General features: G+C 50.4%; 1 protein-coding gene across 1 annotated transcript in view; it reads right to left on the reverse strand.

The window, feature by feature from the left end:
• Positions 1-17,838, reverse strand: part of CAPN13 (calpain 13) — a 92,915-nt gene that overhangs the window by 26,904 nt on the left and 48,173 nt on the right. Inside the window, 11 exon segments of the mRNA XM_024731517.1 lie at positions 197-265; positions 1,840-1,898; positions 1,996-2,039; positions 2,125-2,138; positions 5,136-5,225; positions 5,555-5,591; positions 6,603-6,805; positions 8,944-8,955; positions 12,698-12,840; positions 15,142-15,287; positions 16,325-16,399. Coding sequence (XP_024587285.1) covers positions 197-265; positions 1,840-1,898; positions 1,996-2,039; positions 2,125-2,138; positions 5,136-5,225; positions 5,555-5,591; positions 6,603-6,805; positions 8,944-8,955; positions 12,698-12,840; positions 15,142-15,287; positions 16,325-16,399 — 892 coding nt within the window.

Below are 17,838 nucleotides of genomic sequence, written 5' to 3' on the forward strand. Positions count from 1 at the left end.
CTGACCGGGCATTGCCTCGTTCCTTCTAGTGGTGCATGTACAGATCCCCAAGCAAAACAGGGGCCCTCCTTGAGGATGGGGGTGAGTCTCCTCTCCTTTCATAGCCCTCAACCCTGGTGTAGGATCGGGCTACCCTGTAAACATATGCTAAACCAGACAGAATAAGAGTGCTAGTCAAAAGGGAACACGCAGGTACCTGGCAGTGGACAAGACGGCTCCACAGCCTTGAAAACTCCTCTTGGTCAAGCCGCCCGTTCACCTTCAGCTGGTGGGCAGTTAAGAGTCAAGCAGTCCTTCGTGCAGTGAGCAGAGAGCAGCCCCAGCCACCAACTAGTAGCACAGTCAGTCCAGCGTCACCTGGATGTGGCCCTACACCAGCTGGCTTAGATTTATTTCACAGGGAAAACAATCAATTGGAAGGAGAAGGCGGCCCTGAGAAAGGAGAGCCAACATCACGTGCGCCCAGGGGAAGAGAGCGAGCCCCAAACACAGCCTTCACCAGTTGGGGTGGGGGCCCTGGCAGGGGGGAGTGGGGAGCAGCTGGGGGGAGGAGAGCGCCTTGCAACTCCAGAGGCAGCATGAGAGGTGAGTGTACCCGCTAAGTGTGCGCCAGTGGATGGACCACGTTCTGTGTATTCAAGTCAGCCCTGGTCACTCCATACGATGGGTTTAATGAAAACTAATGAAAAGAATGGATCTCTGAGGCACTGGAGGGGAGCTGGTGGGTGAGCAACAGGAAGGGTAGAAAAGACCTGTCTGCTTTGCAGGGGTCCTGCAGACATGACCTCCCCTAGGGTTGCCTGCCCCAGGATGTGGGGTTGCCGAGGGCCATTGGACTCATCCTCAGGCATGAGCAGTGTCTCTGGGTGATTCCAAGCCACAGCCAGCAGAGACAGGGCCTGACGGATGATTTCATCAGGACGGCCTCTTGTTTGACAATGGCTGGCTTCACATCCCCAGTCGAGCCTTTTTAAGAGTGAAAGAGCCGGGGGATCCGTGTCACCCCAGGGAGACCGTGCACACCCGAGGGAAGAGCTGCCAGGGGATACGCCCATGAGGAGCCAGAGGGGAGATGGGGCGGGCAGGGGAGAAACGGCTCAGGGGAGAGTGGAAGTCAGGACGGGAGGCAGGAGACCCGGGGCTGGGTCCCAGCCCTGCCACTTGTGGCCACGGAACGCGGGCAGGTCAGTGCACTGTCCCAGCCCAGTCTCATCTACGAGTGCAGCACGATGGTAATAATGGGGTGTTAAGTGCCGTGCGGCCCGAAGAGTCTTCTGCAAGGTTGGTGGCTGTTATCTTTATTGAACTGGGGGCCTGCTGAGCAAGGAATTTAAATAGCGAGGACTCCTGCAGTGGTAAGGAGAGGGGTGTAAGGAACATAGTTCCCACTGGTGCTACAAGGAGGCAGTGAAGGATAATGTTAGAACACAGGCTTCGGAGGCTGAAAACTCCCACTGCAAATCCAGACACAAATTCTGACTAGCTGTGGGATCTGGGCTGAACCCTTGTTTCTTCCATTGGATCATGGGACAATACTTCTTATATCACAGGGGTTATTGCAAGAATTACGAGGAAAAAAATATATGTCAGTACAGCTCTTGGCAGGCAGTAGACGCCTGATAGGTGGTAAGTTTGGTTATCGTTGCTGTGGCGGTTCTGGAGGGCAAGTTGGTGCAGAATCCCCAGGAGCCCAGGCTCTTCGGTGAGCCCTCAGAACCAAGAAAGAAAATAATGAGGGTGAGAAAAGTGTTCCCCAGTGTCCTAAATAGACCCCTGGGGAAGCCCAAGGAGCAGACAGGCTCTTAGAGCTGGGGGAGGGGGGATGACTGCAAAGGATACATCCGTCAGAGCCACAATGCTCCGGCACTCATCCAAAGAGAATGTGTCCCCTGGAGGTCCTGAGGGGGAGAACAGGAAGGACTGAAATGTCAGAGAGGGGGCATAGGACTGGCGTGGCCATGGGGATGGGTTTGGGGCCAGGAGGTTCTTCCTTACCTTCTAGGAATTCCTGGTTGAGAAGTCTCTGAACCTGGGTTCGGAGGGTATCCACCAAGGGGAGAAAAGAAGTTGGAGTCCAGTCTGGGTTCTACTCTCGAGCCATGCACCTTGGCGCAAAGTCCTGGATCAATGTCCAGCCCCTGATCCAAACGAGGAAGGGATGCAGGAATCACATCGGTGCCCAGGAGCAGAGGGGCACACCTGCCTGACTGTAAAAGCACTGGGATTTCTGAGCACTACCCTGGTGATAACTCCCTCCCTGAACATCTGTAGTGCTGATTACTCCTGACATTTGATACCTGGTGTGGGTTACTTTGCATTTCTCTCTTTATTCATTACTGGGCTGAAAGCTGTGTTTGCTTCCCCCTCACCATACCTGGCACTTGGGAGCCCCTCAGGAGAAGTATTGTTGAATGAATCAATTCAGCCCTACAGGTGTGTTCCCCCATCTGCTTCCAGAAAGGAAGTGAGAGAAAACATGACTACTGAGTGCGTGTGTGTGTGTGTGTGTGTGTGTGTGTGGCGAGGGGAGATAAAAACACCAGGAATCCAGGCTAAGACAAGTTGCTCTAATTGAGCACATAATTTAGCATTAGTCTTCCCAGCCACAGAAGCAGAAAGGGAGACATCATGGTTTTCCTCAGATAAAAAATGGGAAGCAGCTGAGGTTGAGGGGAGAGAAACTTTTCCTGGCCTGAACTTCTGAAGGTGTTAACTGCCTTCACTTTTCTGTTTGGGACGCTGACCCCAACAGTTTTATGGGCAGCAGATTCCGTGACGATTTGACAGAGAAGCAGAGCTCTTCTCCATGCAGCTGTTTCTTTCACCCAGCCTGGTAAAAAGCCGAGGGCATGATGGGACATCACCACCCTGGGGAAGCTGTTCCGTGGGAGGAGTTGGAGTGAGGGCTCCCAGCAGGTGGCTTTGTAGAGGGGCACTAGGTGAGGAGGAAGGAGGTGCCTCCTTGGGGTCTTCTGAGAACCAGTACCACACAGACAACAGATAAGCGGTCCCCAGGGTGGCCTCACCACCCAGAACACACAGCAAAAGCAGCCCTACAGTTTGTCCTTACTGGAGTCCTTTAGCCGGAAAAATGACCCCCAGTGATGTCACCAGTGCAACACATCCTGCCAGCATCTGAAATTGGCCCTTAGGTCATCCCTCCAACGCCTCACTGGTTGGTCACGTCAGGGAAGTTGGTGCTGTGTGCCCACCATCAACTGAGTTTTTTCCTCGAAAGAATCATGGCACCTCACTATAAAGAGCAGTTGCCATGGTGAGGAATGCCAACTTACATGGAGTCACATGAGAATGTAAGCAGCTGTGGGGCATGGATCACAGCCCCCACGCTGGGACAGCCCCTGACCTGGTCCCTGCACCCAGTAAACACCAGAATGTTGGAAGAGATGGGGCTAGGAATGGAGATAAAGGTTGCCTGAACAAAACGCCCAAAGAATCTCACGTCGGCCTCTACCACCTCAATGGAAGATGCCTAAGGACTGATGCCTCGCTTTCCTTGGAAGATCCTAGCCTTTTTGTACATGTTTGCTGATTGAATAAATGATAGATGATGGATGTCGCCTGTCCCAAAGGCTGAGTGTGTCCTTCCTTTTCCCACAGGCAGACCCTGGGTTGTGGTACCACTACCACTACTATGGCTGATAAAGGGGTACAAGAGATTGGGAGAAAGGACAGAGTGAGGACATGGACGAATATTTTGCTCTCAACTTTCTTTTGAGGACACAACCTCTGAGGATAGTTTGCAGGTTGTGCAGAGTGATGCCAGGTTGGCCCTGCTCAAGGGTATCCACCAAGGGGAGAAAGGAAGTTGGAGTCCAGTCTGGGTTCTACTCTCGAGCCACGCACCTTGGCGCAAAGCTCCATCTCTCTTCTATTCTAATTCCTACAAAGGCCTCATATGGGCTGCCAGTTACCCTCTATGAGAAGACATTTGGTTGTTGTTTGGAAAAGTCCTGATTAGGGAATCTGTGCCATTTATCATATGACAAATTATATTTTTTATTTCAGAGGTGCAGGTTCATGGACCATGTTGAGGACTTTGCCACCTGCCCCTGAAGGAAGCTTGGCCTCCCGTATCCTAACCGGGTCCTGCTGATCACCTACGGGAAGTAACCTTAGCTAGAGCGTCTGCTCTGGGGAAGTGAATCTGTCTTAATGCAGTGCAGATTGATTGAACACCTTCTCTGTGCCAAGGACAGTGATAGTTATTGGGGACAAGGAATGCATACGTTGTCATCCCTGCCTTCAGAAGCTCACAGACTGGAGACATTCACCATAGTAGATCCTGTTTTGCATCAAGGGAAGTGCTTTCTGAGTCAGCCCAGATGTGGGCCTGAATCCTGGGCTAGAGTTGATTTCAAGGAGGTTCATACTGAGCTGTTCCCTATAACGTGTACCCTCATGCCAGCCACATTCTTCATCTCTCCTTATTTATATCTCTGGGCCCAGGCTACCTGAATAACTTCCCTTTGGCTGCCTCCTGGTTACCAATGCCCCGTTAGCCTTCTGAATGTCTGGCATCTTCCTGTCCTTGGCCCCTGTCTGCCCGAGGTCGGCATGGTACACTCGATCACCTATATGACTTTTCACTTCCCACACCGACATGACGTCTAATGGTAAAAGGCCCATCGTGCAGAGCCCTTGGCAGCTGGGTTTTTTCCTGACAAGTCAAGGAGTTCTTTATAACGGCTGATTAAACCATTAGGAAAATCCCCTGTGCACGTAGGTGGCTTGGCAGGAAGAAGGCTGTTGGTGCTTTCTGAAGCTGGCCAGCTCCTGAGAGGGATGCCAGCGTTGGTGGGAGGTGGCAGAACAGGAGAAGGAAAGATTTCAAGGGGTATTGCCAATTGCTTGTTTAAAGCTTTAAAAAGCTCACTCCCCTATAATGAGGCCCTTCCTTTCCAAACTACACTTCACCCCAGATGTCACCCAGGTGGGGGGGCGCCCCGTCTCTCCAGATCAGTTCTGGACATCCAGGGAAAGAGGCTGACACGACCACCCATCAAGTCATCTTCCTCTCTCTATCCTGATAAGGACCTGGGAGATGTTTCCCTCCCTCTGGCCCCTCCATCACCTGTCCTGTGTAGGGCCCCTCGCCGTCATGCTAACTACTGTACCTGCTGAGCGTATTTGTAGAAAATGCTTCGTTGGGAGCCATTTCTGGACGACTTGCCTGGATCTAAGGAAGAATAGCCAACATCAAGTTTCTGGGGAAGGAGGCTGCCTGTCTGATACGGTGAGGGCCCCAAAACCTTCCACCTGGATCTGAGACAGAGGCTTCTTCATCCAGCAATTGGATCAAACCTTTTTGGGGAATGGGAAAATGGAAATTTGTGGAAGGAAGATGGTTGGGTCCAGCCTGGCCTTCAAGGCCTGGTCTTCTCACCTCATCCCTGCCATCACCTTTGAGCCATCACCAGCCCGTTGTGGTATCTGTGCTTTCATTGGTCAGTGGTGAGGCAAGAAGGAAGGAGACAGAAGCTCTTGGGGAGGGGACCCAGTGAAGTCTGCCAACCAAGCCTTGCCGCACCCTTACCTGCAGTGGTCTGAGGTTGGGATCATCGTCCAGGTTCCTAGAAAATCAGGGGGACAGTGTGACAAGGATGACCAGCTCACTATTCAAAGGAGGCTCACGCTTACATGTGGCAGGCACCCCTGCAGGCATTGGGCGTCTATGCCAAGGACACACGTGGAGAGCCCTCAGCACAGCAAGCTGTGAAGTGGGCAGCCGTGGCAGTCAGCAGACAGACGAGCATCTTGACCTCGTGTCCAGTCTTTCGGGTGGCCCACCCCGGTCTTCAAATCATTTTGTAAACTGTTCCTTTCACAACCAGATATATGTGTATCGTAACCCCCATTGCCAGGATGGCCAGTAAGATTTGCCTTAGGTTCCAACTCTGAATGGTGGCACAGTGACCATCTGGCATTCTGGACTGAGAAGGCCTCGTCCATGCTCAACGGTAAAGACTGCCACGATTGTAGTGATGTCTGCCTCGGGGCCAAGAAGACATGAGGTGCCCAGCAGGGTCTTCACTGCAGTGAAGAGCCTCCACCATCAGACTATCACTCAGGCCCATCTCTCACCGTCTCCCCGATGTACCCCACATTCTGTCCACATTTCAGACAATTGCCATGCACGCCGCGTACCACCTTCCTGCGTGTATGGACAACATCGCTCATTCTCCAAAGAGTCCCATGCTCACCCACTTCCCTGCTTCTGCTCCTGTCTTTTTCCTCCACCTGCACTGCCTTCCCCTGGGAAACACTGTTAGGTTTTCCATCAAGGACTAACTCATATTCCATGTCCCCCAAGAAGCCTTCCTCTGTCCCTCTTGCCAGAAGGGAATCCCTCCACTCTGTCCTCCCACACGACCCTGCACTTCCGTCAGGCAATGGCCCCATCCTGTTCGTGGTCTACGTGTTGGTTCACAGACTCTCTCGCCTCCACTTTGTGCTGAGCTTCTTGAGAGTGGGGGGGCCGTGCTGTGTCCCCTGCTAACTGAGTGCGTTGCTGCACAGATGGTGCAATGTGTTTTTATAAAATTAAGTAGAATAAATCGTTTAGAATCCCAGTAGTTCTGTACCTGTCACTGTCTGGCATCTTTAGGAAGATTCGGAGCAAGAACTCAACTGCTTCTCTGCCTGCGGAGGCGACCACCGCATAGGTCCCAGGGCTCAGGCTGAAACACTCTGTAAGGTTGCATGCGGTTTCAGAAATGATGCCCTTCTCAGCAATTCTGAATTTGGAAAAAAAGGTGGACGGCAATCTCTCTCGGAAATGCTGGAACTGGAAGAGACGTGATGATGGTGAGAAATCCCCTCTGTGCATGGGCCACAGCTACCAGGAGAGACCCCTACCTCCCAGACCCCTCTCCATCCATCAAAACAGCACTACAGGCCCTGAAAAGGGAGACACTGCTTACCCAAAGTCTCGAAATGCAATAGAGTTCAGCCTGTTATTTAATATAGATGCTAACACTACAATGAATGAGGGGAATATGATACATGGTTTTACCTCATTAAATCTTACAGCATCCTGGGCTTCTGGGTTTATCTCCCTGCTTATATACAAAGACAAATCATGAAAACTAGTGAGATTGTTCCAATACTGAATTAATTCAGTAATTCAAAACGTAATTCAGTATTGGAGTTTGGAGTCCTTTCTCTCTGGACCCTTTTGCAAAGCACTCCTTGGACCCCTGCAGCACTGCGGGGCTGGAGTCCTTTCGCTCCCTCCATTTCTTCCTTCCAGTAAAGCCCTGAAATGCCTTCTCACTGGAGAATAATAGGCCCTCATCATTTTCCTTTTATTTCAATATTTTCTTGGAGATAAAACAATAAATATCATGCAGGTCCTATTACTGGACGTCACATACATATTACATGATAAAAACCCCTTACTAAATAAATTTTCCCCAACACAACTGAGATGGGGATTCCATTTAGAACGGTCACGCAGCATGAAATGATTGCTTGTGAGCTCTGCCTTGGGGGGAAACAAGGAGACGGGGAGAGGGTCTTTTCAAGGGGTGGGAACCAGGCTGGGCTACGGCTGAGGTTACTTTTGCTGTGTGCAACGGGGCGCTGGGCAGAGTCTCCAAACTGATGCTGCTGACATTATCAGCAGCCCCAGTGTCTCTGGAGCCTGACTTGCTTGGGCCTTTCTGGCAAAAGAAATGATGAGATCAGTTCTTCTCCAGAGTCAGCACTGTTGTGTGTGTGTGTGTATGTGTGTGTGTGTGTGTGTGAATGCACACGTGTGCACATGGGGAGGCACTGTGTACAGACGGGTGTGGGCTTTGAGCCTCCTACAATCACAAGACCTGACCCTCTGTTTCTAGGGATGCGGCTCATACCTTTTATTCGATCAAGTCCTCACCTCGTTCTCCAGGTCTGGGAACTAGAACCCTGACTCGTTCCTTGCACCTGACTGCTTCCCTTGAAGCCCTTCCAGAAGTTCTCATTCCATGACTGTTGTGCTGAGAACCAGAGTTGGATCCTAAACCCAGCTCTGTGGCTGGGCTGCCGCTGTGACAGGCAGACCTCCTTGCTGTCTGCTTTCTGCCTGGGGTTTTGTGTATCCCGTGCTCAAGGACCACCTGTCGCAGCCTCTGTCTCCCTGTCGGGGGACGTCTGGAAGGGCCGGAGGAGCTTCCCTGGACCTGCTAGCAGGCTGCAGTCACCACCCGTTGGCTGTGGCTACATCCTGCTCCCTCCCTCTTCCCTTCCATCCTCGTCCTGGCACATGTACCTCCCCTTGGGCAACAGCCGCATTACAGAGTTCACGTCTAAAGGTGTTTGAGTGCCTGTGAGGTTAGGTTTCCCAAACTCCATCTTTCCTTCTCCATCCTTACCCATATTTTGGTCACCTTTCACCCATGCCAAGCCAGAATATTTACTGGCCAGGGGTGGGGAGGGGCAGGTGGTAGTGGGTGGTTGGGAGGGTGGGGAGGGAGGGTGGTGGCGGTGCTGTGGCTGTAAGAAGAGTTGGAGGATGTGCCTTGAACTTGCATTTGCATTGCATGCATCCTGGTTGTGGTGGGTTTGGGAGCTGACAAAGAATAGAGGAGGCTAAAGATCTACCCCCTGCCCCACCAGGGACCCATGAGCCCTGTCTCTCATCTTAAAAGGAACGGGCAGCATCAATCTTATCTATCAGGGGCCAAATGCTTGAAGATGGTTTCATGGTTGCATTCCCTCTGCAACGTCAAACCAGAGAACAGCTTAAGGGATCCAGCTTTAGACAAGGACAGCTGAAATATTCCCTGCGTTGTTGACCTGTTCGGAAGTTCTAAGCTTGTATCTATTACAGGACATAGCAAGACTGAATTGGCAGCCACAGAACAGCAAGAGACACGTTGAGGTCAAGGGTGTTGGAAGAGGCGTAACAATATGGACAGACGGCAGCAGGGGCGGTGGCCATACCTGATAGTCGATCTGAGGGAAGAGAAGAAAGGCAGGTTCAGGAACCCAAACTACAACCCAAAGGCGAGCCGATCTGAGAAGGCTGGCTCGGGGCCCTGCGTTCCTTTTTGTTGCACTTTCAGCCTGTTCCCTGGAACACCTGGGAGTGAACAGGGACCATCACTCACTCTCTGTGCAGAGCTGTGACAAAGGAAACCCAACTGCTGTAGAGAGCATGAAGGGGAAAGGAAATTGAAGTGGGAGGAAGGTGTCTGAGAAAAGGAGACTCTCCCTTTCTCATCTCAGCTTGGTTACTCTTCACAGCAGTGATGATAAAATTGGAAGGAAAAGAGACAGTGATGGGAACTGGAGGTAAGACAGAACCTGGATCAAATGTAGATTCCCCAGAGTTGGAGCTCCAAGGAGAAGGAAACTGTTATTCCATCAGACCACTGTAAAGCATGGTGGGAATTTGTTCTAGCATTCCCCTCCTCCCAATCACTGTACCTCAGTGTTTGTAGGGATGTATGTGTGGGTCTGAATGTGGAAATATCTATGTTTCGGTCTGTTCATGTTGCATAAGGAGGCACTGAAGATGCAGTCCCATTTTTAAGCCACTTCATGGTTTGCAAAGTATTTGCATGGAATGTGTTGAGTTGTCACAGTAGTCCTAAGCATATGCTAGGCTCCGAAACTGAGAATTTGCAGTCTCAGTAGCAGAGGTGAGAACAGAGCAAGCTGTGTTGCTTCCTTTGTAATTAATACCCACCACCTCCATGTACTGTCTTCCACAGTTGGCACGGGTTTCAGTTCTATCCTACTGCTGATCCTGGGCTCCACTTAGGCGTACCGGCCATTTGATTTGCCTGGGCAGACTTATCTGGAGATCAGGAATGAGCTGGAAGGGAGGTGGCAAGTTCCAGCCTGGGGGAGGATGGAGCTTATCCATCCTTGCTCTTTTTCTCTGTCCTGTCTTCTCCCTGCCTGTTTGTACACCACCTGTGTTTGGTTTGATGCAAGGCAGAGCAGTGCTCCCATAGCAGTTGGAGAGTCACAGGCCCATGCCAAGGTTGCAGAAATGTATGCGGCTGTCATGTGGGCAGCGCTGTACCCATGAACACCAGTAGAGCCCTGGAGTCTCAGACAGCCTAGTTGCTGGCACCAACGTAGCCTGTTTCTCAGCAGAATTGTCAAAGGAATCCAAGTGTCTCTTGAGTTGTCAAGGTCTGGACTGTTCTTTGGTGTTTAACTCGATCAGGATCCTGCAAGACCCAAAGGGATCTCCAGGGAGCCTAAGCAGGTCACAGGTCTGCTTGCCCCTTCGGCAAAATGGGCAGCTGAGAAATAAGGTACCTCTGGCCGAAAAGTAGACAAATGGGCTTGGCAGCATTTAGAAAAACATATGATTACAATATTGCCAGGGCTCCTGAACTGTAAAGACTTGGGGCAAATCAGTAAACACAAGGCTGCCGTGTTGCTCAGCTCTGGGACACTAGAATCAGATGAAAATATGAACAGCACCCCCAGTTTTTGTGCATGGGGGGCAGACCTCATACCCTCTCTGGACTTCTGTCTCTCATTAGGAAAAGGAAGAGCTGGCTGAGATATTCTTAGGAGTCCTGTCTGGTTCAGGACTTGAATTGTTCAATCCTTGCTGGTAGACCAGATGTCTCAGTCCCTTCCTAGCCCTTCCCAACTCCTCTCATTTTGTTCTTCTCAGGGGTGAGATTAGGGGACTCTGAGGATGAGGATCCTCTTACAAGGTACCTGAATCAGTTGGGATCCTTGGCAGAAAACAATGGAAACTAATCCAGGGTGGGGCGAACAGGAGGTCATTTATGGGAAAGATAAATCAGAGTCAATGGGAAATCTAGAGAACGCGACTTGGAAGGTGGGCAGGAATGAGAAGAGGTGGCTACACAGCTGGACACCACCACAGGATCTGCCTGCATTGCTGTACCTAAGATTTGCTGCGAAGAATCCCTCAGCTGGTCCCAGCTCCTTTAGTTACTTCCTCAAGACTCAAGGCCTAGAGTAACCAAGAACATCTAATTGGACAAGCCTGGGCCACAAGTCTACCCCTTTGCATCCAACGGCTGGGGAGAGGGAATGTTTGGCTTCTTTGACTGCTGCAGTGGGAGACCAGGTCTGGCCTTTCACCAAGGTTCCCCCCCACATGGAAAGGGTGTCCATGTGCCTAGTGGTGATGAAAATGACAACTGTCCACTACCGCATCCTTAGGAGATGTTCTTTGATAGTCTCAGCTGGTTTGCGGAACCTCCAAAGTATGGCGCTAAACCCCATCAATTTCTTTTCCATTGATTTCATGCAACTAGGATGTGGAAATGTGCTCAGAGAGAGCAGAACCCAAAGGGTTCTCCTCCTTCTAGAGCCAGAAACATATTTTTGTTTGAGCTGTGAGCACCACCAGAAAGGCAAGTGCCTATGTCCTGCTGAGAGCCCTCATCCTGGGACCACAAGTTCTGGTATCGGGCACTCCCGTCACCACCCAGCTGCACCTTGGGCAGGTCATTCATGCTGACTTTTGGTTTCCACATCTATAAAAGCAGGAGTACTGGGGTTTTTGAGACAGTGAGTGTGAACATGTTTGGAACTCTGAAGTTCTCTATCAGTGAGGCCTTCGTGTTAGAGTGGACCACAGCCAGCGCACAGGACTGTTTCAGGACCCAGGAGCCCTGCCTGTCCATGACGGGGCTAAGGCCCTAGTTGTGAATGTTGCCTTAGTCTCAGTGAACATTCCTGGGATCCTTCGTAGAGATGCTGTCAGAGCTTCAGCCACACAAGTGATGGGTGTGTTTGACTGAAGGCTCGAGGGACATCTGGCACCCGGTCCCCAGCTCTGCCATTAACTCTGTGTCACATCACGTCACTGGGCCTCAGTTTCTTCACCTGTAATATGGGGACAGGGGATCCCAGCATTTGATGGTTGCACGATCTCAGTTATCCATGTTCGTGCGGAGGCTGTGGGGTGCATGGTTTGAGAACCCTTCACTTTATCTGTGGGATGCATTAAACTATTGGGGAAAGGAGGAGGGAGCACAGGTATCAGATTTTCTTTTGTAACTCCTTTCTTTTTCATGGTATTAAAAAAAAAAAAAAAGGAATTCCCTGATCACCTCCTCACAGCTAGTGTGTGTGCAGGTGAGTGTGTGTTGGGGGTTGTGCGGCGGGATGGCCCCTTAGGAGCTGAAGGGCTGACTGAAGAGCCATCAGAGGGGAGGGGAGGCTAGGCGGAGAGGAAGACCTGGCCTTGGATGAGTGGCCGAGCAGATGCTCGTAAGCCAACCATGGAGCTTTGACCGATGTTGGTGTAAGCATAAGAGAAAAACGTACCTCCCGGCTGTATACCCAGGATTGTTTTTTCCCTTAAACTCCTCCCAGAGTTTAGCCAAAGATTCTCAGACAGTTCTGTGTATAAGCAGTCCCTGGGGAGCTCGTTACAATGCAGATTTTCAGGCTCCATCCACGGAGATCGGGACTCAGAATGTTTGGGGGCAATCCCAGAATCTGCAGTGTTGCAACAGCTGGTCTCGGACCAGACTACTTTCTAAGGAGCAAGCATCAGAGCCTGCAGCAGGGCAGGAGCTGTGCCCACTGTAACCTCCTTCGTCTCAGGTTTCCCTGAACTCTGTCACCCTTTGGGTTTTATTTCTGAGTCTGCAGCTGGGTGAAATCTCCCAGCCTAGCTGGTTGCTTTCTCCAAGGTGTACAGAAATGTCCTCAAAGGGCAAAGCCCGGAAGCATGCTGCCTTACCTTGAACACCTCTGACTTCAGTGGAAATGTCCTGTCTTTTGCCTTTAAATTTTGTGGCATGATAAAATTGAAGGACACGATGACATAGTTGTTTCCCATACTTTCTGGCACAGAGAAGATGTACTGGATGTCCCTCTGGGGTCCTGCATGAAAAAGGGCAGTGATTGGACTTCAGCTCATCTCTGGCATTCCAGGATGAGACGGTGACCACTTCAGAGAGCCAGTTCAACGTTGTGATGGTTGTGACGGAAACTCTGGATTTGGGCTAATAGACCTAAGGCCTGGGTCCCATTCCCCACAGTTACTAGTTGTGACACAAGCTTCTTTATTTTGTGAGCCTCAGTCTCCTCCTCTTAAAAATAAGGAGGGAAAGTATAGTTCCTACTTGGTGAAAATGTTTCTTACACTGTAAAGTTGAGGGCTATTTTTATAATAATAAGTGGAATTCCAGAGGCCTCAGGTATGCATTGGTGACAACCATGGAGCCATGAAATGGTGTCAATCCCCCAAGCATCAATGGAGACAGAGGAAGAGAGGCAGAGAGATGGCAATTCATAGAACTCTGCTACCCAAGAGTCCTCACCAAAGCCAGAGGGAGACAACTAACGTGAAAACCATTAGATTCAAATGCATGAGAGATCGGGACTTCCCTGGTGGTCCAGTGGTTAAAAATCCGCCTTCCAACGCAGGGGAGGCGAGTTCAATCCCTGGTCGGGGAACTAAGTTCCCACATGTCACCGGGCAACTAAGCCCGCGAGCCATAACTGCTAAGCCCATGCGCCGCAACTACTGAGCCCGCGTGCCACAACTAGAGAGCCCACATGCCGCAACTACTGAGACTGTGCACCACAGCTAGAGAGAAGCCTGGACACTGCAACAAAGGGCCTACGTGCTGCAACGAAACACCTGACAGCCAAAAAAACCAAACAAAACAACACAACCAAACGCATGAGAGATAATGTATGAAGAGTAAATGAAGATGAGACAAGCTAGAAATGAATTAATAGACATCAGAAGGTTGGGGTACGACTGGGAGGCTCTGAAAGGGGAATAGGGAGACATAGAGACCATCTCGGTCATCGGCTTTTTGTGAGGATCAAACAAGATGACACACTCAAGTGCACTTAGTAGCACAGAGCAGGTGCTCGCCGGCTGCCTCCCTTCCCTCTCTCCCTTGTAAGGAATTACTACAGATGGCACAATGTGTAATTTTGGTCAGTTCATAGATCTGCACTAATATCTGGGGGTGCTGGCCCACAGTCAGACAGGTGCAGCTCAGGAAGATGAATCAGTAAACTTGCTGCCCGAGCGACTCGGCGGTTCCTTAGAATCTGTCCTTGGTCTCCTGGTGACTAGGTTCTCTGACCAGCAGAGTGAAGAGCCTGGAGGCGTGGGGTCATTCAAGCATACCATTCTCAACAGGCTGGTGCCAAGGTGAGGGAATGCACGTGTCGGGGTGCAAACACACACACACACACACATACATGCACAACCATGTTGTTTGTATAGCTTTTCCTATGCAGGATGTGTGAGCACTCAGGTTCATCTTCAGAGGGTGATATTTCACTCAGCCATGTCACAGACGGGGAGCCGGAGATGCAGTGAGAGTATGTCCCTCGCTCTCTTAAAATCACATCAATGAGATTCATCTCCTGGGAGCCCAAAGACAGGTTCTGAGGTGCCCACCTCTGGGATCTCAGTATGGTGCTGCAGGATGCATCAACCAACATGGGCAGGAATATGCTCCCTGATGCCTGCATGGTGCCTTGTGGCTTCAAGGGGAAGATAGAGATGACTAAATTCCCCTATGTACAGTTGGGGAGACTGAGGACAGAGAGACCAGAGTCACAAAGCCAAAATGTGGCAAAAACATGGTTTAACCCAGGCCCTGACTTTTGCCCAGTGTTCTTTTCATAGCTCCCCCAATGTCCTGGATAATTTTTTTTTTTTTTTTTTTTTTTGCGGTACGCGGGCCTCTCACTGTTGTGGCCTCTCCCATTGCAGAGCACAGGCTCCGGACGCGCAGGATCAGCGGCCATGGCTCACGGGCCCAGCCGCTCCGCGGCATGTGGGATCTTCCCAGACCGGGGCCCGAACCCGTGTCCCCTGCATCGGCAGGTGGACTCTCAACCACTGCGCCACCAGGGAAGCCCCTGGATAATTACTGAAGAGCAGTGAGCCCGTTCTACTCTTGGGAGGTGGATGGAGCTTACTAGAAGGACAGTGGGAAAACAAGAGAGCAGGGGATTCACACTGGAGATTCTCCGGCCCACCCCCACCAGCAATCATTTCCCCTGGAGAAGTATAGCTGTCCCTTTGGGCTGACAAAGTCCTCTTCTTCAGGCTGATGGTCTAGAATCGAGGGCCCCTGAGAGCTGAAGCTGGGATAGAGCAAAGGCTGGCAGCTTCCCATCTGGCAGAATAATTACCAAGGTCATAACTACCTTCCGCATTTCCTGGAATTAAGTGGTTCTTAAACATCAGTTGGGACCATCTTTCATGGAGTGCGTTTCCATGGTCCAGGCTGATTGGAATTTGCTTACATATAAATAGGCAGAAGAAGTTATCTTGGAAATCTTGACATGACATCCTGTTATGAAGAGAGACACATCACTTAACGACTACGGGTTTGTCCCATAACTTCACTGTACCTCTGCCTGTCAACTATAGTATCCGTTGATTTACCACCGTCCTACCCAAAGGCCAGAGCCCCATTCTGGTTCCTTCGTGGTCAGATACACTTCTGATGTCTCCAGTGGTCGGAAGGACAAGGACAGAGTCAAATTATGAGTTCTTCAGGTCCCTCTCACGGCCAGCAAGACGACTGCCAGTCTCTTTCTGTCCTGGGTCCTACACACTGCGAAGAAAGTCACCTTTCCCTAGGGCCCTTTGCCAAATGCACGGTTGGGGTCTTATCAGAATACAATGGATTCAACACCTAAAATCATACCTGTGATTAAAGTTGCGATACTGGAAATATTCTTCCTCCTAATTTATATGTGTTCCTCTGATTCTTAATTACTTAGACCCAGTCTCTTTCTCACACATGCTAAATTTTATTTAAGTATGTCATTGAATAAACCAGACAGCCCTTCAGAGAAATGTCCATCTTATTCTTTAAGATGTGAGCATAGGGCTGGGGATGTGTTGTAAAACATCTAGTCCTACATAGCTGCTGAGTGATGACACCGATGACTCACCCAGAACTCTAGAGTCAGGGCTGGGAGATTAACCCCCATGTTCCTCTCTTGCGATTCATGCCAGGAAAGACTGTGGCACTCCAGGGCTCCAAAAAAGATGGCAAAAGAAGTTACAGGCATGATAACCATGCATCCTGGTTTCCAGGAAACTGGTGGTTTCAAAGCTTTGGTGCCAATATTCCCTTCTACCATTAACGTTTCCTGAGAGTTCTAACATTTCAGAGAGGAAATACCTTTCATGCAAAGAGAGAACACACAATTTCCTTTTCAAAGCTTTTGTGTCTTGGTGGAGAAAATAGCCTCCTTCTACCTAGATCTCTGAAAAGCGAATCTTTATTCTCACAAAAGTTTAGGGAAAAGGGTGGGGATTGAGGGTTTGGGCAATAGTTAAAGATTTAAAATCTAATTTTGAAAAAAGTGTAAGTACCAAAACTCGCCATCATCCTTATTTTCATACAACTGGCTTTTCCGGCGGTCGTGGGTTTTCTGCCACTCCAGAGACCTGGGCGTGGAGAGACAGACCATAGGATGAGACCTCCTGGGATGTTTCATCTCAACCACACATGGCCCGACAGGGGCCCTTTGCACAGGCCTCCAGTAGTTTCTGGGTGTGAGTGGACAGTGTCGCTCTACCTGGTGATTCTATGCTGATGGCTTCCAAGCTGTCTCCCAGCCCCATCCTCTTTCCTGAGCTTCAGAAGGATACATGCTATGGTCCATTCCTTGTCTCCACCAGAGCCCCACCGTGACCTTGAAATCAACGTATCCCAAAATGTACTCATCCTCTGCCTCCTTCTATTGCCCAAGTGAGAACACGAAGGGTTATTCTCTCTCATACCCTCCACGTCCAAGCCATCACCAAATATTAATGATTTATTGATTCTACCTCCTAAACCCCTCTCAAAGCCGTCGAATTATTTCCATCCTTATTCTGTTTTCAAGTTCAAGAACCCTCATCTCCCTCTTGGACTGCTCACCGGTCTCCCGGAACTCAGTCCGGCCCGCTTTCCTGTTCATACTCTACACCTCCAATCAAAACAATCTTTCTAAAACAGAGGTCTGGTTAGGGCACTTCCCTGCTTAAAACACATCAGTGCTGCCCTTTTACTCTCAGGATGAACTTCAAACTCTGAAAGAGAACTTGGCCTCTGCTTACCTCTCCAGGTTTACCCGAGCAGCTCCCTATCCCCCTGCCCTTGAACCGTACACTCCAGCAATAATGAACATCTTCATTTCCTTAGAAATACCTGTGTGTCTGGTGGCAGTGGCAGCACCCAACCCAGACCCGCCTTGGCCTTCACCATGATGCTTCCTCTGCCTGGAATACACTTCCTCCTTTCAGTCCTATAACCCAATAACTTTTACTCATCTTTCCTCCTGAAAGGCACTTCTGCTGGGAAACCTTCCCTGTCCCCCCTGGGGTGCCCTTCCTTCGAGCCCGCATGGCACACTGTACCACTCCCATCTCAGCACTTAGCACCCTGTGTTACTAGTGCTTGTTTATTTCTTGCTGTCCCCCATTAGATCCCAAGTGTCATGAGATCAGTGACCTTGCTCACCATTATATTATCCGTCATAGGGCTTTAACACAATGCCTTGGTGCATGGTGGGATGCCATAATTTTTTGCTGGCTTAATTAATTAATAATTAAAGCCATCTACTTCATTGGGATAATGTGTTCCAGAAGCTAGTTCTAGAGTCTGCGGTGAAGGAGGGAGACCTCACAGGCAGAAGGGAGCATCTGTCACTTCCCAGCCCACTCCTGAAAGTGGAGGCACATCCATAGGTGACGGCCCCCAAGGCACAAAAGTGTAATGGGACCCTTCTCTGGAAGGGTCCAGTTCTCTGGAACTGACTTGCATGGAGGGCCTGGGTCACCTCTGTGCCAGGAGAGCAACGCAGGGACCACTCAGGCTTCTGGCTGCAGGCCGAGCCAGTCAG

The sequence above is a fragment of the Neophocaena asiaeorientalis genome, unplaced genomic scaffold (assembly GCF_003031525.2).
Source record: "Neophocaena asiaeorientalis asiaeorientalis breed wild unplaced genomic scaffold, Neophocaena_asiaeorientalis_V1.1 scaffold689, whole genome shotgun sequence".
In the NCBI taxonomy this organism is placed as follows: domain Eukaryota; kingdom Metazoa; phylum Chordata; class Mammalia; order Artiodactyla; family Phocoenidae; genus Neophocaena; species Neophocaena asiaeorientalis.